Source organism: Rhea pennata, chromosome 5 (genome assembly GCF_028389875.1).
Source record: "Rhea pennata isolate bPtePen1 chromosome 5, bPtePen1.pri, whole genome shotgun sequence".
In the NCBI taxonomy this organism is placed as follows: domain Eukaryota; kingdom Metazoa; phylum Chordata; class Aves; order Rheiformes; family Rheidae; genus Rhea; species Rhea pennata.
This window is the reverse complement of record NC_084667.1, coordinates 14,464,678-14,485,147: the sequence shown is the minus strand read 5'-3', so window position 1 is coordinate 14,485,147 and position 20,470 is coordinate 14,464,678. Positions and strand designations below refer to the sequence as shown.

At 44.7% G+C, this 20,470-nt stretch overlaps 1 protein-coding gene across 7 annotated transcripts in view; it reads right to left on the bottom strand.

The window, feature by feature from the left end:
* Positions 1 to 2,035: 2,035 nt before the first annotated feature.
* RGS6 (regulator of G protein signaling 6) overlaps positions 2,036 to 20,470 on the bottom strand; it is a 287,533-nt gene continuing 269,098 nt past the window's right edge. For 6 of the 7 annotated variants that reach the window (XM_062576769.1, XM_062576767.1, XM_062576774.1 and 3 more), the window contains one exon: positions 9,685 to 13,786. In XM_062576769.1, coding sequence (XP_062432753.1) covers positions 13,613 to 13,786 — 174 coding nt within the window. In that variant the 3' untranslated portion in view covers positions 9,685 to 13,612. Of the gene's footprint in view, positions 6,406 to 9,684; positions 13,787 to 20,470 lie in introns of those variants that run through there. The other variant, XM_062576773.1, reaches the window with a different exon arrangement.

The following is a 20,470-nucleotide window of genomic DNA, read 5'->3' as shown; positions in this document are numbered from 1 at the left end:
GAATTTTTTATCTGGCATGCCTTAGTCTGTGTGGCATCAGACTCAGGCTGAATTATGACAGGACTCATACACCAGCAGTGCAGGGCCTACAAAACTACATGTCATGCAAGAATAACCTGCGTATAGACAGATATGAGAAATCTTGACAAGGATCCAAAAGGGAATGGTTATTCCTGAAATCCCAGTCCAGGCATTTCCTAGTCCAGCCATGAAAGGTGCTGATAAGGCCTGCTTCCCACCGTTTATGGAAAGCATGAAGTGGTTTGAATCCTCAAGGATGAGAGATGAAAGCTCAGTTTAAAAACCTTACTGAAGGATAGCAGCATTCAGCAATCAATGTAATTGCCTACAGAAAGTTTTCCTGCGACACTTGAGATTCTCCAGGATATCATTCTGGGCCTCCAGATGTAAATGCAATGGTAAATCCAGTGTCATCGCTGTCAAACTTGTGTGAATGACCATCTCAAATAGCAGTTGACTCCTCTTAGTGTACAGCTCAGTTTTCCTCAATTGCCTGCAAATTGCTCCTTTATATTCTGCCCATCAGCATTCTCCCTCTGCATGGGGTGAATCCTCAGTTTTCTCTTACAAAGGCAAGAGGGCAACTGCACTTGCACTTATGGCAATAGCCATAAATTTGTGTTAAAAGCATCCAAGTAATAGGATCGTTGTGTAAAGACTGCCTTTTGAAAGGCTTGTTTTCAAACACTTAGCAGCAGGATTAGAGGGTTGCTGGCTCTTCCTTGTGAGCTTTGCAGATGTTAGGAGCTGGCAAAGCAAAATCTATATCACATGAAAAAGTTGATCAGGTTTGACTCTCTCCTACTGTGAGATTACTTTTCTCACTACAAAGCATTTCTCCTCACCAGTAAGTTCAAAGTACATATGGGCATGAAGATAGTGTATTGTTCAACAACTCACTGTTCTGCTGAGCAGCCACCTTGACTTGTTCTCCATCTCAGGTTATAAACAATGTTGAGAAGCTGCAAAAATCACTCATGGCTTAAACTACAAAATCATGCTAACCTAGCCTACTTTACCCTGCTGTGAGCTGTACCTTAATAATCCTGCTTAATAATTAAACCACAATAAGAGCAAGCCAAGGAGTTTCAGGACAGAGCCAAGCCAAGGCATATCAGAGCACTGCTCACAACCTGAACGGAGCATAGTCAGCTATTGATAGAGGAAGCTCCATCCAATAAGTGACAGCAAAGCTGTTAAGCCAAGAGTCAGAAAGATGTGGCAGAACATTAATATCTGAAGGGACTGGTTTATGGAGCCAGAACCAGCTTTGATCTGCTCCTGTTGTTCAACAGTTTGCAGTGGTGCCCGATTTATATCTTTCTCCCCAGGACATCATCCTGTTATCTAACATACACGCTCTGTACAAGCCTTGCTGTTGACATAGATGCTTCAACTATACCCTTATGACTGATTGATATTGAATAACAGTGGCTGTAGTTTAACTGAAGTGTACAAAGACAGCAAATGGACACAGCTACTCTTTGTTCCCCATGCTATATGTTGTCTTAGGGTAAACTGATTTCTTCTAAGGACATTTCATGCAAAGGTGGTATTAAATTTAAAAAAGGGCGGAAGTAGGAAAGGACATAAAATAAAGAAATCAGACTTGAGAGGACACACTGCCTCCATCACGCAGTTGGAGGCATAGAAGACATCTCCCTGTTTCAGGCCAAACTTTGCACTTGGATGTGTATGGGACTTGCACGGACTCCAGTGGGATTATTCATGTCCATATATATGCATGACAGAGAGAAAACATTTGGTCCTTATTGCTTTGACTTTTCCAGGATGCTCAATTTATTTGTGCATTTCAGGAAACAGACCAGTACAGTCAGAAGCTCTGTATCTGGCTTCCCCTTCCCCCCACCCCAAAACATAAGTAATTGTAGGCTAAAAGCATTACCCATGCCAGAAGATGATAAAGCCAAATCATTTCCAAGGCAAAAGTTGCACTAAAATTACTGGGGTTTCACCTGAGTAAGAGCTAACTGAAGGACTTCACCACAGTCTGTAACAATCTGGCTGAATAGCCAATGAGCCAATTTATTACTTTCAGAACAAAGCAGTGGATGGGATGGTGTAATGTTCTTGCCTTAGCTTCCTCAAAAAAAAGAGAGCGATAGGATTAGCATTGCAGAGATCATTACAAAATTTTTGGTTACTATGCAGAAAACTGACTTTTTTTTTGTGGTCCAAAGTGGAGCATATTTCGTCTTCATTGTCTCACTTTAATATCTTGTAGGATTTGACTGCAGTGTTGAAGCATCCTGATATAACTTTACAGTGAATTATCTTGTTGTTACTGTAGTAACTTATTACTAGAACACCTGTGTTATCTTTATTGCTGCAGTACCTGGTACAAATGTACAACAGTTTGCCCATGCACATTGTTATTACTGCCTTATTCCCCAAACAAATTTACTGCAGCATCCTGTTGTGTCTTATTGCTGCATTATCAAAATGCTACTTTACTGCAGTGGCCTGTGTTACCTTATTGCTACATTTATCCTGGTATTATTATGTCAGCTTACTGTGACTTTTTATGGCTGCCCCGGTACCACTTTATTACAGTACTCTATGGGATCTTAGCATTGAGTTATACTGAGAGTATATTAATCCATTTGCCTTAGTCTAATGCTGGCTGCACTGACCTGTGTAATGTTTCTAGCGCCGTGTCCTGGTGCTACTTTACCACAATAGCCATGAAAGCCTTGGATACGCCACTATGCAGATAACAGTGTACAGCCATATTTCACAGCCATAGCCCTGAAAGTGTGGGAAGCTCTATAGCTAGCTTTTGCAGCATGATGTTTGTAAAAGCTTTCCAGACTGCTTTTCCTTGAAACAATGCCATTTAGAACATGAATTGAGGTGGAAAGCTGATTTCCTAACTCATCTTCAGGGTGATGAGGTAGTTGGAAGACATGGCACTCTCATAAAGCAGCAAATTACTGCCTGCAACACTCGATGGGATACTAGTGAGTATACAAAAGTGGCATCACTTGGAATGAGCAATGTCATTAAAAAGCAGTAATTCAAGGATGCAGTTCATGTGGAAGTAGTTACACACAAGTATCCTCATATGTAAGGTAAGAGAGACATGAGGAGCAGGTCATACATGTTCCCAGGCGGAGGCCTTGTCTGCTCTCATGATGTTTATTTTTAGAGAAATTTTGTCAGGAAACTAGGAGCAGAGCTTTCTTATCTCCAGAGAGTATGCAGCTCTGTCCGCTCAGCTAGCCATTACTGAGCAGATTAGCTTGCACACGTGTGCATTTAAATGGCAAGCTGTTCAACATCCAGGCCCCCTGATGCATGCCCATATGCATGCTCTCTGTGTCTGTAAAAATCCCCCCCTTCCTCCTCCCCCACCTCGCCTGTTCAAACACAACACATTCCCTACAGGCAAAACATTGCAGCAGATTATATGAACGTCCTGCAGAAAAGGAGCAGGGCAGGCAGCACAGGGCGTTCCACCCACAGGGCATCTGCACATCTCCAAGTAAAATACTGGCACTAAAGCTCCCTGCTCAGACCATGACCCAGTTTCTGCCTGTCCTGCACGCCTGCCAGCATCCACTGCTGTAAGGAACGTGGGCGGCAAAGCAAGGGCCAGCGGCCATCAGCCCTTCCTGCTTTGCCTAAGTGCTGGAAGAAACTGAGGAACACCTCTGCTGAGCCAGCCCTCCTTTCCCCGAACCTGCCCAGCATCTGAGAGGGCCTGTCCAGTGTCGGGAATTCTCTGTAAAGCAGAGCCCCGGTAACATAGCTTACCTTCTCTGCTCCGGCTACACACCACGGAGTTTAGTGCTTTATGTCCTACCTGGCAATGCTGCGCAGACCAATCTGAGGGGCTCTTAAGACAGACCTCCCATGGTAGTGTGGGGAAATGCTTCAGCTCAGGGACAGTGCAGTGCTGGTGTGAAGACTAGCTTGGGATGTCCGTTGCTGTCAGTTTACAGGCTTCCAGCAACACCTGGCAATGATGGCTTTGGCATAGCTAAGCAAATCGTAAATAAGGCTCTGAGAAGAGCAGCCTTTCAATTTTCCTAGGGGGTGACATAAGGGGCCATGTAAGAAGGTGCATGAATGCACAACCGGGTCTTTCTGCAAAGACCACTATTACCAGAGGGGACCCATTGGCTAGGTGGGCAACAGCGAAGAGAGATGAATACAGCAAAGAAAGACAGCTATGTGACAATTTGGAGATGACCAAATGTCCCTTTCAGAAGCAGCACACCACCCAAATGTATGTGCACATTTGTGGGTTCTACAATCTTGGAACTTGCTTATTTTTTTATGTACGTGTAGGAAGAAGTTGGTCTGAAGACCTCAGATAGGCATTTTATGGGAACTAAGCAAGTGTAAAGAACAAATATTCAAATATTTAAGTCTAAAAATTCCTCTGTATATTCATGCAGGTGTTGTGAGTCCTACAGACCTTCTCACTTAGGCAAAATCAGGGTAACAGGAGTTTTCTGGGCAAAAAATGAGATATCAAAAAGTGAGAAATTTCACAGATTAAGAGGGAAGATCCTTCTTCTATCAGAAACTATGCTGGCCTGATTTTATGCATACACAGGTCTTAAATATTAGGATAATATTTGCCTCAGAAGTGACTATTGTGGATAGCCAGCTGTCTACTTAGCTAGATAGTTTTGCCTAGGTAGGAATGCAGACTTGCAGCCATATAGCAATTTTTACAACCTGCATAAACTTGGCATGAGTGAAGGAGATTAGCAAGTGCCTACTTTCATGGATGTTTCAGATCTACACTGCTTGCAAAATATATTGGTACTCATTAGGAGGATTTGTGGCACTAAGTCAGCTGAATCTTAGAATTTTTTTATATAGACGATATACTATATGCGAATGCAGTCCGTTTTCCATATCTGTAGCTAGTGTATGCAGGTTTTTATCATTAAACAAGTTACTTGAGTTCATTCCTCATCCTGAACCTCCACAATCCCAACATTTTACAACAACCTATTGGGTCACTCCGACAGCTGTATTCACAGATAAATGTCAGATGAGGTTTCAGTGAAAGCTCTTTTTCTCAAATGGTGCAATTTAATTTTTACAAATGGTGTTCCTCAACTGAGTCAGGAATCTGAGAATTATATCAAAGGCCTGGCTGAATGTGCTACTGTTCAGAAAGGGTTATCTGGTACTCAAAACCTTACCCATTCACAAACTGTTTCCACCAATCTCATCTCCATGAACTCACCCCTCACTGTAGACTAAATTTTGCTCTCAGTTGTATCTGCCCACATCCTGAGTAATCAAAAAGGATCATCAGGGTTAGCTTTTCCTCCATAAAACAAGCAGATTTTGGCCCTCTGTGATTGCAGGAACTTAGAGTTTTCTCTAAAAGTGATTCAGTTCTATCTACTTGGAGTAAAACTTGAACATCCGTCATTGAATAAATATGTAAAATTTTAAATAAATAGAAAACCAATTACAATATAAAACATCTTACTTCTAAATACTGTGTGTGTGTGTGGTGTGCATATTTGCATTATACATCTAAAACAGTACTTATTGAGCATCAGGCAGAGTCTGATCACATTTGCACTAAATGTACATGCAGAGTACTTCCACCAACACCAGAGGATTTACACCAAGATCAGAGTCTGACTCAACGAGACAGATCCTCAGGTGATGTAAACCAATCGTGCTCTGCTGACTTCAGCTGAGGATCTGGCTCACTTTGCACATGCTACATGCTGTTGGAAGGACAGCAAATGAAGAACATAAATAGTGCTTTTTAAAGGAGGAGAGACAAAAGAAAGAAAAATGAAGCAGAAGTCAGTGAATCTGCAGGAGAAATGAATTTGCTGTTTTGTGAAAAGGAGAAGCAGCTGCCAGTAGATATTTTATTGGATTCAGATGGCCACAAGAAAGGCAGCAAATGGGATTGCAGTGGCATTTACTACAGCCATGTCTGCACCAGGGAGAGAAGAGATGAAGGAATAACAGCGATCTCTCTCAGCTCTTCTTTCTCTGAGTTGTGGCTGGGTCTGTTTCCTTAAATAATAAGATACCAAGCCCTTGCCTTGGTGACCTTCTGTGTGCAGTGAAGTGTGCTCCTCCAGAACCAAGTAGGAAACAAAGTACCTTTACAGAGCTCAGTGTCCTTACAAAGCTGTACAAGTAAGAAAGTGTTGATGTAAACTATGAAGAGACGAGTGTCCGGCGCGTCGCTCCCCCCTTGCTCTCACTCCCTCTCTCTCACAGTGACCCATTCTCCCCAGAACGAAACGTCCTCCGCGGAGGTCCCGCGCGGCTCTCCCCCGGCGCTGCCGTCGTCGGCTTGCTCAGCCGAAGCCGTCAGGAGGACTGCATCAGGCCGGCGAGGCGCTTGCCCGCCAGAGACTTTCCCTAGAGGGACGAAGAAGCAGAGAAGAAGAGAGCCAAACACGTGAGCCAGGCTGCCGTGCCGGGACCTGGGCGCCGTGCCGAGCCTCCCCCCGCCCCGGCAGCCGACGGAGCCTCGGCTGCCCACCCCGGCCCTGCTGACGGGGCGGGAAACACCCCTTCAGCCTGCTCTCCGCCTTGCAGATGCCTGCGTTTTTGCCCCAGGTGCGTGGTTTTGCAAAGGACACTCCTCCCATGACGTCCAGGGAGCTGCTTCTCAAAATGGTCAGATGTGTCCCTGGGGATGGTCCTGAGAAGATGCTGTCACATGGGAATCGGTCAAAGAAACAGCCTATGTTTTTTTGACTCTATGCTCGCTGTTTGCATGACCAAAGCAGTCCTGCTGGTTACAGGGCCACCGCTCATGCGCAACATGCCGCTCCGGGTAAGTAAGGGCTACAAAACTGAGGCTATAATGAAACTGCTGATGTCTTTCCCACAGTGCCTGAGCTTTAAATCAATATCGTTTGTGCGTATCCATCAGAACCAGAAAATGATTTTAGAGACAGCCTAGTCTGCCCCCGGACTGCTGCCACACTACACTGCGCACTCCTCACTCATCTGCCTCCTTGCTCCTGGCTCCCCCTTGGGTCTGGCTCCCTGCCTCCCCCTTGTTCTCTCCTCCAAAACCCAACAGAGGTACGTGGCAGTGGAAGGCACTGTTGGTATCCACAACAACTTTCCCAAAGACTCCAGCCTGGTGCAGGGAGAAGGTCACCTGCATATTTGAATCCCTTCATTGGCTTACTCCATCCAGCCGCTGTTTTTGCTCAGGTGCAAGGGAGGCTCTGCAGCAGGTCTTCTCCATTCGCACAGAGGAGGAGGGGTGCGATATCTTTGCAATTACAGTAATAACAATGTAAAGTTGTCTCATGCATTGCATCAGTTGCTGAGTTTCTTTGGGTAGCTTCTTGAAAAATTATGTTTTTCCTTAAAAAAAGTCTTGGCTGAAATAAACATCCAGGGAATATCAGAGAGTACTGGAATACCCAGTAGATCTTTATCTCCTTCAGCCAAAAATTCCTTTCTAATAGAAAATCTTACTCATTGCTGTTTGAAAGGAAGATCCACACAAACAGAAACAGACTCTACAGTGGAACTGAGTATATGCAAAATGTAGGAAAATCTAAAATGTGAAACTTAGCAGGCCGTCTGAAATAAACCTTTTCTAACAAGCTAACATCCTAAGAAAAAATGAAGCTCCTTCCTTTGATTTCTCATCTCTTTCAGCTGAGGGATACTCAACTGAAAGTTGAGGTTATAACGTTCTACATAGAGGCCTAATTTCTTTACTCAGATGCATGGATTTTACCAGATAATTTGCTCGTCTGCACACACAAATTCTGCCTAATTTTACCACTTTCTGTATATTGGCAGACCGCTGTTAAAAACACTTGTCATTTAAAACATTCTGCCTAGGAAGAGAAAGCCTGTAGCTCTTTCAGTCTTCATCGATCAGCAGAGAATTCCCAACGAGCGCCACATCGCATGAAGGACTGTCTCACCCGGGCTTCAGCTCACAGCAGGTACATCAGCACCGCTGCTGTTGAGAGCAAATGTTCCTTCTTCCTCTGTAGATCAAGTTTGTGATCACCCTTACTATTATTTCTGAATGCACATCCGGGAAGCTTGGCTCGGTGCTGCCCCGCGGGGGGCGAGAAGATGCCCTGAAGGGCAGCGTGGCCGCGCTTCTGGTACTGCCTCCGTGACTGTCGCTGCTCCGCCGCTGAGGAATACCAGAGAAAGACTGCTAAGGAGTTATTAGTTCTTAAATTCAATTTAAAGAAAACACAAATCAAACTCTTGCGCACAGAATGTGCACACATGGGTGTTAATTGCTGGAAGAATAGCACAGTTAGTTTTAGAAAAAGAATGTTGTTTTCAATCTATATTTGGATAGTCCCTTAGAAAAACCTCAAATAAGGCTTGGGTTTGTATTCAGTCAGACTTTAAATAATCTGAGAGTGGCATTTTCTCGTGTTATCTTCTCAGAGGCAGACGGCTTGGGGGAATGCCAGCTCCCCGTGTCAGGGTCCAGCTCGGAGGGATGAGCAAATGCTGTTCTGCTGTTCTGATTTTAGCAGGCAAGTGCTCAAACGGCAAGAGGAAATGTGAGAGTCGGTGCCAGGCTGGGCAGAGGGCAGGAGGCAGCTGACAGCGGACCCAGGGCAGGGAGGCTGCCCTTGGGGGAGGCGGGTCTGAAAACGGGGCTCCTGGCTGCTGCTAGATCAGAGCGGCCAAGCGCCGCAGGCAGGGCAGATACCGGGGGGAGGTCGGGGGCTGCGTGGGGGGGAATCCTGCTGCAGGGAGTCACCCGGGACATCTTGCATCTTCCGCGTCACTGATTGCACCGGCAACTTTTACCCTTCATAGTCAAAGGCAGTGGACTCCATCTGCAGCTCTCTCGATCTCGAGGTAAAGGTGTTAGCCTGGGAACCTCTATCCAATTTCTGGCTTTGCAGCAAACTTCCTGCGTGCAAGCTCAGCTGAGTCACCTAATACGTAACCAAGGTTGCTGGGAAAATAAGTGCATCAATAAAATGTGAGCTGCTGAACAGCATCGTGCTCAGGGACATCCAAGCAGATGGATGCAAGTTCTGCTTCGAGACAGAACCTGTCTAATCGCCTGTCTTATCTCCCTCTTTGATAAGACAGATGGTGGAAGGGTCCCTGGAATTATGTACATAGATTAACACCGTGATTTTTTTGGCTACAAATTAAGAGCATTGGGACTGTAAGCATAATGGTCAGCTTGGATACCAAAGTGGCCCCCAACTAAAGGCATCCTTAAGGATGGGATTTTGTTTCAACACAGTGCTGAGAGTCTTGGTTTGAATTATATGAACATCTGCAATCAGGAGATCGTTAAGATACAGGTGTTTAGTTTGAGCTTCTCTTGCCTTAGACATCATTAAAAAAAGAAAAAATAAGGAATGGTGAAAACTGCAGTTCATTAGGAAAAACTAGTATCAGTTTCCTGTTATTAAAATGAACAACGGGGAGTAGACTATCACGTCACAGGGGAAAATACTGGATGGGATCCACTTGCTGAGGTAAACCAACATAAGTCAGTTGTTTTCAGAGAACTGCTGTTGATTTACACCAGCTGAAGGGCTTGTCCATGGAATTTACGTTTCCTTTTTTAGCCCTCACTGCTTCATGGGCTCAAAGTGTGCCAGGAGACCAGGAAAAAAAAAAAAAAAAAAAAAAAAGCAAATGTACAATGCATTCCTTTGTACCTCACTTTGCATTTAGTTAGCTGGCAGATATAAAATAAAGCGTAGATCACGCGACGGCTCCTTTGCGAGGGTGCACCCGGTCATTCCCCAGCCAGCAAGCTATCCCTTCGTTATGCACAAGCTTTCCTTTCAAACAGGGGAGAGGTTTGACGGCCAAATGGCATGACACAACATCAGCATAGCCACTTTTGTGTGGCTATAAGAGAAATGTGCACCCCTTGAGGCAGCAGGAGCCGTGCAGAATGGGTGAGGGTGGGCTGTGACCCCGAAGGTGTCACCTGCTCCTCTTTGTGCAAAGGACGGTGCCCACCTCTAAGGATCAGCTTCAAAGTATTGCTCCGAGGTGCTGCCAGCCTGGCCTGCCGGAGGTCTCCTTGCAGCCCCGGCTGCCCACGCAGGTCGCGGTGCCACGTGTGCAGCGCGTCCTACTGCAGAGCTAACGAGGAGGCGTCCGTGCCCACCGCTTGCACCGAGGACTGGCTCTGACACCGTCACCCGGCCCGGAGCACAGGCGTCGCAGTCGGTCTGGTGGAAGTCGGCTGCGAGGAGCTGGGAGCAGCTGCAGCAGTTCGTAGCCAGGTGCAACACGTGCCAAAAAAGATCCAGGCCCAAGAGGTCATTCTGGGCCTGACCCCAGGCTCAGTCGACGTTCCCTTGACGATGTCTTCGACGGAGGGAGGAATGTTTCGGGTTATTGCGACGTGAAAGCTTGGCACGAAAAGCTTGTAATTGCTTAATAAAGTTTCAACCAAAAATACATGATTTTTTTCCTTCCAGATGTCTTTGTTTAGCATGAAATCAGCCCCTTCCCCCACACTTCTACCTTTTTCCCACTGAAAGAAAATGTCAGCAATTCATGCCTTATTTCCAGGAGACATTTCATCTAAGCTGCACTGGCAGGGGATTTGGAAAGCACATGATTTTAAGTTCAGTACACCGCAGAGCTTCTTATCCTCTGTCATACATAAATTGAATAACTTAAGGCAAGGTTAGAGTGGACGTAAGGAGCGAACTTTTTATATCTAATCTTCCAGTTGCAGAATATTTGTCACTGGTAATTAGGGCTACAACAACTGAAAATCCAGACTGTTGCCACTCAGACAGCACAGTGCAAGCAGCAGGGCACCTGTTGTGGGGCATATGTTGTGTGTCCTGTTGAATTCGGGAACATTTTCTTGACTGTTTTCCCTGCAAACAGCTGAGATGTAATATAACTTTCAGGCAAGATCACATGTGGATTCATTGCACCTAAGCAAAGGTAACTTCCAGTTTTGTCTGTGCAGTTGAATCAATCTGCTAGCCCTGACCACTGGCATGACACCAGGCCCAGTTCTAGAGGCGGTTGAAAGTCTGAATACGGAATAACCCAAGAAAATTTCTGGGAATTCTTAATAAATCTTCTGCAACGCCCCATCAGAATTAGACTTGCAGGCATGCAGCCCACCCTGTTGCTTGGCGCACTGTAGGGCAGCAGACCAGATCTTGCCATTTGCTGACTGTCAGGGGCCTCACTGTGGCCTGCTGAAGTGAAGATTAACCTGTAGGTCACAGGAGGTGCTTAGCATCTATGATACCTTAGCCTTTGCTTAGTGGCTATTAAATTTAAAAGTAAAATGCAATTAAGAATTACGTTAATGAAGCAGAATGCAGCAATTAAACATAGGCAAAAAGTCAAATGAGATAAATAATAATGTCCCCCACAAAGAGGAGGCAGCACTCCTGCTAGATGTCCTGAATGAACCACGGGAGTTTCCATCTTGCTCTTTGCTAATCGTTCAGCTAACAAAACCACCACTTTGCACAGATGGGAGAGAAGGCAAAGGCTGTGAACTAATTTTTTTTTTTATAAAACTTTTAAATAGAAAATTTCGTTTTGTTCCATACCTGTGGTTTCACACACTGTGAAGGTGCTCTGCCCAGCACAGAGTGCGGTTCATTTATCCAGCATGCAGACGTTAACCACCATCAGCATGCACTGGTCAGCACTCACCATGCACTTTGGCAGCGACTTACCTGAACGCCCAGGCAGTAGCTCTCCCATAGGGAGTTTTGTGGCTGCAGGAACGGGGGAGGAAGCATATGGGAAGCTTCTGGTATTTCAGCACAGGCTCCCTTTTCCCCATATCAACACCAACTAAAACACTCTCATGCTCTTTCCCTCTATGCTCTCTACCGAGCAGCTTTGTATTTTGCCTGCTATAGCTGACTCCACTTCATGTTTTTCACCTCTTTTTACTGCGGAGGTGCTGCCCTTTTCCCAGCCCACTACCCAGTCTGCTCTGGTCAGAGCAGCACCTTCCCAGAGGAGAAGCCATCTCCTCCGGAGTGGCACTGCCCCCTCCCTTGTTCCCTCCTCCAGTAGAGGACAGCCTCTCTGTGTCTCCACCATAGCCAAACAAATTTTGCTTCTATCAGTCAGTGTGAATTTGAGGTTTTTCACATGGTGACAGACATGGCTCGTACTTTGTACCTATTAGCTAATGCATTTCAACAAGTTCAGCAGTAGGCAAGCCACGTCCTGCCACCAAGCTTTCCTTCTGAAGAAAGAGATTTCTGGGCTCCAAGCCCTTCTGTCTTTTTTTTTTTTTTTTTTTTTTTTAATGCTACACTACACTGCAGATCCTAGAGCAATTTTATTTCTGTCTCATTTTAAGATATTCATTTTATTAGATTTTTTCTTGAAAGATACATTGCAAACAAAGGATAAGTAACATAAATTAATGAAGTTAAATATGAAACAGAGATAAAAACATAAACAATAAAGAAAAATAACTTAGTTCAACACAAAATAAACACAGACACAGAAACTAATAACAGATTTAAATTTCACTTAAATTAGCACACAAAATGCAGTGGAGACTACTGTCAGTTCCGTGTGGACACAGACTGAAAACCAGAGATACAACGTGGCTGTTGAGCTAAGTACGCAGGTGGCTACTCACTCGCAGCAGAAAGCTCACCTGCTCTGACCATACACCTGCAGTATCAAGAGTTACCTCCAAAACTCTGCACAGCATGTCCCACTCCTCTTGTAAGGCTTGACTAGCAAGATAAACTCAGCTGCTGTCCGTTACTGCTGATCACAGTTAAGTAGGCTGTTTAAAGCATGGATTAGGTTTCTACATTTGCTATTCGCCCCCTTCTTCTCTTTCACTGTGGGAGCAATTAGAGCTGTAGCCCAATCAAAGTGAACATCACTTGTATGCACTTTATTTTCTGAGAATTTTCTATGCCTCCTAAGCAAGGCATTGTGTTGTACTATGAGAAATACTAGTGCAATAAGGAGTGCGTATGAAACAAGGAACTTCATGGAGCCCAGCACTCACCTACTCCTAGAGCACCTTCATCAGTGCTGAAGCTCCCACTACCATCCCACCAGTAATGAAAGAAAGGTCCTCTTCTGCTGTGGAGTCGTTTCTGTTTCATCAGAGAGCTGCCCCAGCAAGAGTAGCTTAATGATGTTTGATACTATGGTTTGCTATGTGTACCACCCCTAGTTATTTTATTGGGACCCTTCTAAACATTAACTCCTCTCTTCTGCAACCCACTTGATCACACCAGCTCGGAAAGCCACTGTCAATGCGTACATCCTGTAGGGGAAGGCGGGTTTCAGAAGATAGCTCTTCTGAGAAAGACATTGAAACCAAATGTGAAAGATCTTACAGGAACTGCTATTCCAGAACAGCCAGAAGCTCAGGGCCTCTTCAGGGATACTGACCTGTCCATTCAGCTCAAATCTGTCAGGTAACTCCTACAGTACATTCACAGGTCACTTAGCTGTTGTGGAGGTCTCGCACGCAGGTGCACGCCGCAATGCGCCTGTGCGGCTAGACTTCAGCCCCGCCAGATGGACTGCCTTGGGCTAGGGATCAAGGGTCTGTTCCTCTCTCTGGCAGAAAAACAGGACCAGGGAGGCACAGAGAGCTCTGGCTCTATTCCCAGCCGTGGTCCTCGTTCCTTGGAGGGGAGGCTGCGGCCCCAGGGAAGGGAAATGCAAGCCCTCTTTCTCCAGGTCTCCATGCGAAGCCCCAGGCCCCAGCTTTCAGTGTGTCCTTTGATACTCTCTCCTTATTCTCAGCAGCGAACGGCCACGACGCCGGGGACACCTAGGCATCCAAACCTTAGGGTCAGCAGCCCAGATCTTGGACAAGGCAGCCTCCCTGCTGCTACTTAGTCACCAGCAGCTGTGAAGCTGAGAGGAATTATAACAATTTCACTTAGCAACTGCCAAGTCCCAGCAGCACACTCAATCTCAGAAACATGATGTGTCAATGTTTCTAAAATAGTTTTTGGAATTTTCATTCACGGAAAAAACCTGAAAGATGGTAAATTTTCCTATAAAGCAGAAATTCCTTATATCCCTCCCTGTTCCAAGTAATCAGCTGTTAAATTGCTGCAGCCAGTGTGCAACAGTGTAGTAAAGGTTTTTTTTTCATGCCACTTTGAAAAATGCCCTTACTGTGTGTTGCCAGCTTAGCTCTCAGGCAGGGTGCGATTCTGTTGTTCTCTTTGTGTGCAATGGACTCAATCTGTTTAACTCCTGTCAGTGGTACTGGGAACCAGATGTGTAAATAATTTGCGCAGGCAGAGGAAAGGAGAAACACCACTGAAATATTGTACCCCTTTGGAATATTGGAATCAGCTTGGCCGAAGTCACAGCAGGAGCTAAACAACCCCGCCGAACACCTTGCTAGAGCAAGGGGACTCTGCATCTGAATTTGGCAGCTACAACGCTCTGTGGTGGGAAGGTACAAAGCTTTATCTTTCAGACTTTGGGGATGGCTGGAATAAAAAACAGCAAATGAATAGTAGGTCAGTATATCCTGAACTTCACGCAGCGCCTTTCATCCGGAAGGATCCCAAAGCACTTTACAAACCGTATATATAGGGGTCACTCACCCACTGCTGGAATGTAGCGACCTCTGGGGCGTAACGCAGCTGCCATTCTGCGCCAGCAACACTACACAACAGTGTTTTTAGGAAGGGAAGTGAAGAATAACTTATCCACCAGTAACGATGAATACTTATCTTTTAAAGGAGCCCCTGTATATATGAATAGACTACGCAGCATACATGCAGTACATGCAACCCACCATTTACTGAGCAGAAGAGCATGCAGCGTAAACCCATACGTCACAGACTTTTACAGATAAGGTACTGTGCAGATACCAGGAATAGACGCTGTCTACTCAAGCATGCCGTGAATAGTCAATATATGCACTGTACACACCATGCACATGGTCCTCCACAGTGTTAGGTACTGACTAGTTATCATATAAGAGAACGAATAGACGAGAATTTGAGACTGTGGACTGGATCCCCTCATGCTCTGGGTGCATTCTGATGCTTTCCACCACCTACATAATACAAGTACCTTTGCCCAGGCAAAAGCCAGTATTCGTTAATGACTGAAGTATTGAGCAAGCAAGTTTTCTTTTTAAGTAAAATATCTTTCAAAGAACAATACAGATAGCTTTCCTTGGTGCAGAATCTAAGGAACGCTTTTACCCACTCCTAAACCCTTCCTTCCTAGTTTTCTGCTCCTGATACCCACTTCATCAGAGTCTCAGTGTATCACTTTTTTATACTTGCCACAGTTTTTATACCTTTATTCTCTTGTCATAATGGCTTAACCTTTTGGCTTTATTATATTGCAGGTTGCGAATACTTTCCATGCCCTCATAGGCTGTTACTTACTATATGCAGTTACGTAGAGTTGGGGAAGTGAGTTAGTGGGTAAGCACAGGTGCACTGCCAGCTTTATGAAATTGCCAAGGAACCAGTTAAAAAGAGAATCTTGATGATACGAAGCATCAATCCCTTCTCTGGTCTGATGCCTTCTTCACTGTGTTGATGGTTAGTATTTGTAATACATCACAGTGACAGTTGTGCAAAATATCACAGAATTCACCTGAGAATGGTAAGAGCCCATCAACACTTTTCACATACATGACACCATACTCATGAATTAAGATTAGGAATAGGACTGTTTGAGTCAGACTTGGACTTTGATCCGATGGCAGACAAAAGAGAGGACGTAACCAGAATAGCATAAGGCAGTAGCAGTAGCCAAGAATCAGGGATGAAGTTTGGGATCAGGAAGACAAGAAAGTGGTAGCAAGGAAGAACCAGGATAACAACATGGAGTGGGAACAGAAGACCACTGAGAGCAGCTAGGACGGGACAGTCACACAGGTAAGACTAATGTTATCAGAGCTGTAAACTATAAATGCAGAGAGCCACAGGTAAAAATGAGACTAAACCATCTTCGGGTTTCACTGACTCCTGTGGGTTCACTATTATGCATCTGGATGCACATACAGACACAGAGCTCAGCTCCATCTGCTCAGTGGCGCTGCTCTCAGGGGAGCAGTGCTCCTCCTTTCAGAAGAGACATTCTACCCTTGCTTCCCTGCTGGCCACCAAAAACTGACTCCAGATTTGCCTTACACACAAAATTTGGCTACTTAATTTTAGCTAGCCTCTACTATCACCTGGGAAGTCCAGCATCCCAAGTGTTCAGTGAGTGTAATACAAAATACTATAGGCTGCTAGCACATCAAGACAACTATATCATCATCATAAGATACAAATCATTAATGCAGACATGTATATCAGCTTTCGTTGTCTTTTTCAGCAGTTGAATTTTAGATTATTTGATAGTCTTAAAATGGCATCCCAGAGTTTTTGATTAAAATAGGTCTCACATAAACACAAGCACAAAATCACTCGGTCAATTAATTTTGATGGCAAGTTCCTGGAGTAAGCTAGAGCAGTTTCAGAACCATTCAAAATTGTTCCCAGGAGCCAGATTTAAGTAGAGTTGAGGAATGTGCTGGATACCCCCTTGATCTCTGTTTGCACTAAGAACAGTGGGGCTTAGGGTCAAGATGGCACACACATCAGCAAGGGGACCTCTCAAAGGAGAAGCTACGTGACAGACTTTAGAGATGCTTTTCATTGCCATCCCATGTTAAAGAAACTGGTGGCTATCCCTACCCAGGCTGGTATGTTTTTGTTCTGCAGAAACTTAGAATTAAACAATTCTAACTTAGAATTAAACAATTAAAAAAATAAAGATCCTAGAGGGTTTTTGAGCACTTTCCTTAGAGGCATTAGACTTACTCCAACACTTTGTTAGAAGTATAGTTCAGACTTGTGGACTGAAAGACAAAAAGCCAGTCTCCTCCTTCTGCCTCAGGTATGCATTGGTCCTAGTATCTAATGAGCTTCCTGAGCAAAGGATAGTTCAATATGAAACAGTTGGAAGATACCACGAAACTAAAGCAGATGAAGTGCTGTTATGAAAATGCCAGTTACCATTACTGCAAGGAAGAGAGCATTTTAGATTCCAGACAGAAAGCATCCTGGCCAAAGAACATGAACTATATCAAAAACAACATCTTAAGTCATATCTTTGTTCCTGGAAAAGCCATCCCTGCAGGAGAAACCAACAGCTACCTCCACAGCTCTTGAGATGTATGTCTGGGATTTTGCCCACAGTGCTCCTGCAGGCATAGGAATAGGAAATGGCCCAGCTGCTGCGCCATGTCCATATCTGGACTACAGACATTCCTGCTTACCTGTTACTGCCACATCACTTTTCTTTATCTAGTGTCTTCTACTATTCTAGCTTTAAAATTAATATCCTTTCAGTCTCACAATATATTCACATTTCCCCTGAGACTTAACAGGAGAGCTTCTTTTCCTGTTAAGTATTGTACACTTTACCAACTGTAATGATGGAGGACAAAACACAGCCTGTAGTTTACCATGTGCAAGTACAGGCCATAAACAGGTATGATAGGTCTGTACAAACAACACTAAGCATATACTGCACTGGACTACCACTGCCTGAGGAAGGCGATAAGGAGAAGAAAATGTGAGTGAAGGGATTTCCCATAGACTCCAGTACTTTTCTTCTTTATTCATCGTAGACAAGTCTGGAATCTGCAACCTCAGACACCCACAAGATGCAGCTAGCTATTACACTACTTCAGAGCACTTTGTGGCTGAGGTTGTTGGTTTGGTATAGGAGCTGACAGGCCCTGTTTAGTAAGTGGTCTCTGCCATCAAACACCTCTAACTTCTCCTAGGTTGAGTAGCTCTCGCTTCCACAGTCAGTCAAAGAGAGACACAGAAACTTCTTTACCTTATTCAGGTAAAGGGCTGATTCAGTTCAGGAGCATCATGCCTAACAATGTGTAATGCCAAACAGTTCAGAAAAAGTTGTAAAAATTCCAAGGCTATACCAGTGATCTGGTGACTCTCCTGTTCTTTAAGGCACGGAGACTGAGAACCCTGGTCTTAAAAGCTGTAGGTATATGTGCTTTTTGTTCACAAATAAACGTCAGTGGGGAATAAGATGCAGGGGTTTTCTTCTGAGTACTGGTTCACTGTCTCAGTATTGAGTCAGAAACTTTAATACTAGTCTTCTTATGAGGGAAATGCCTTCCTTGGAATATAGCAATTTTAGAAAAGTTTGAATGCAAGTCCGAACATCATAGTCCAGGTTTATCTCTTGAAGTCATCTGCTGAGGCTGATATCCATAGGTTTAATCCCTATTATTGCTGGGTAACTATTACTGCTTTTGGACAAAATACTCAGGATGCTGGAATTTGCAACAAGGGAACCCCCAGCTCTTTCCCTTTTTATTAAATGCAAATGGCCACCAGCACAAGTTAGGCAGAGACTTGGTGGCTTCTTTTGCAACATAAAAGCAGCAGTGGTTTCTCTAAATGTACTCATTAAAATATATTTTCCTTCTACTCTTGGCCCTGAAGGATCATCTCAGCTTATGAGAACTAAGCTTCTGTCTATCTGATTATTAAATCATTTCTAAAGCAGATGGGAAACTACAGTGGTTTAAACAGCTAGGCTGAGACTGCACGGCTAAAAATAATATAGCAGGCTCCTTTTAATTAGTAAGATGATCAAATATGACAGAAGAGAGAGATGTAGATATATGGGCTGGTGTGTATGTGTGTCTTTAAAATTAAGTTATTACCTCAATACCAGGTATTATTTATAACATATATGATACATGATGTCTGATTTTTATGATGCCATTTATCTTCACTTTGGAGGGAAGACAGACTAACTCTGCTTTCATAATACCAATCCTTGCTATATTCAGAAGGAAAACCATGATAAACCTGCCACTATGTGTAGTGCCATCATTTTTTTAAATGAGGTGGATTAGTAAGTGCTCCAATGCAACAGACTGTCAGATCTGCAGGGCACCGCTCACAGCCAGCACAGCTTCCTAAGATCAGGCTTTCCCCAGGGCCCCCTTAGAAAGCACCAAAGAGCCAAACTAGTTTTACACCTGCAAATTCAAGGCATGGGAGTCAGGCACAGGGCTGATGGGGTCAGGGACTGAGATGTCTGCCACCTCACAGAGCTGCTCACGTATTTCTGAGGACTCTTCTAGCACCCAAATAGATGAGAAGAGACATTTGCCATCTCTCCACTCCTGTGGTCCTGGGTGGTGCGTGCTTCGCGGAGATCTGCTCTGTGGCCTTTTGGTGTTCAGCAGACGATGGAGGATGGTGACGTTTGGTGGCAGGACTGCAAGGCCAGCACCCTGGCTGCAGTGCAGCTGGGGTGTGGGAAGCCGTCTGGAGACTGCTCTGCTTGTGTAGGAGCCACCACCAGATACCTCAGTGCTGCAGTTGCCTGGCTTCCTGCGGGAGGTCTGAGGCTCAGAGGCAGGATGGGAAATGACAATAGAAATGTGAGCTATAGACATGGTAGCAGATAAGTGAAGGAGCCTGAGGACCTTGGAGCACTGTACACTGGGTCAGACAGACCTCCCCTTGCCTCCTGGGGAAACACAACGGGGGGACGTCGCAGGATGTCCTTGTCACGAGAGGAGGGTCTGACTGACAGTGGGCGCATCTCCCCTCTCTGGCCACTGCACCCAGGTCTGAGATGATCCTCTGAAAGGATCTGGAAGCAAAAGGTGAGCCACGATCATGGTGAAAATTCTCCTGACAAACTGGCTGTGCTGTTTGGTGCGGACCAGATGATAGCATCTGGCTTCCTGGAAGGGCTAGTGCATTTCATGAATTTCATCTCACAAAAACTTGATGCATTCATTAGTTGTGAGCTGCCTTCTCCTGGCCAAAAGCACCAAAAAGGGGAAAATGAGGAATTTTAATTTTGGCAGGAATTAGGCATTAAAATGAAAAAAAAAAAAAACTATAAAACCCTGTTCTTTCTTATTCCCCTTTGATCCCCCTGAAAGTGTGAAACCTCTGGCTGGCCAGCAGGGCTCCACAGCATCTTTCTAAAGGATGTCAAAAAGTATGAGATTAAACACTGTCTCCTGGGTTGTGATTTGGAGATGAACAGGAGCTGGACAAGATCACTGCCATTTGCTCCAGGTCTGCACTCTGAAACAAGCTGCAAAGCTTTCCACCCAGCAGGGACAGCAATCTCGAAGTATCAAATGATTCACCTGAGGAGGGGTTTACCCAAAATGAGAAAGGAAAAGCCTGCAACATTGTCTGCACTTTGAAGACAAGGCTTTACTGAATTTTGTTTTCTGAAGAGGTCCATTTTTTTTTCTCTGCTTATGAAACGAGTGATGCAAAAGATGCAAAAACCTAGAACAGGTAAACCACAGAGGTCTGATGATATATTTTTCTCTCAAGTGAAGACTCCTGTTCTAAGGAGTCCAGCATTTCTGACATTCTGGCTATAAACAGGCCTTGGCTGGTATAGCTGCCACCCTGATAAATATAGCACCACGAACAAGTGATCAAAGGTGGTCCAACCTACCTCA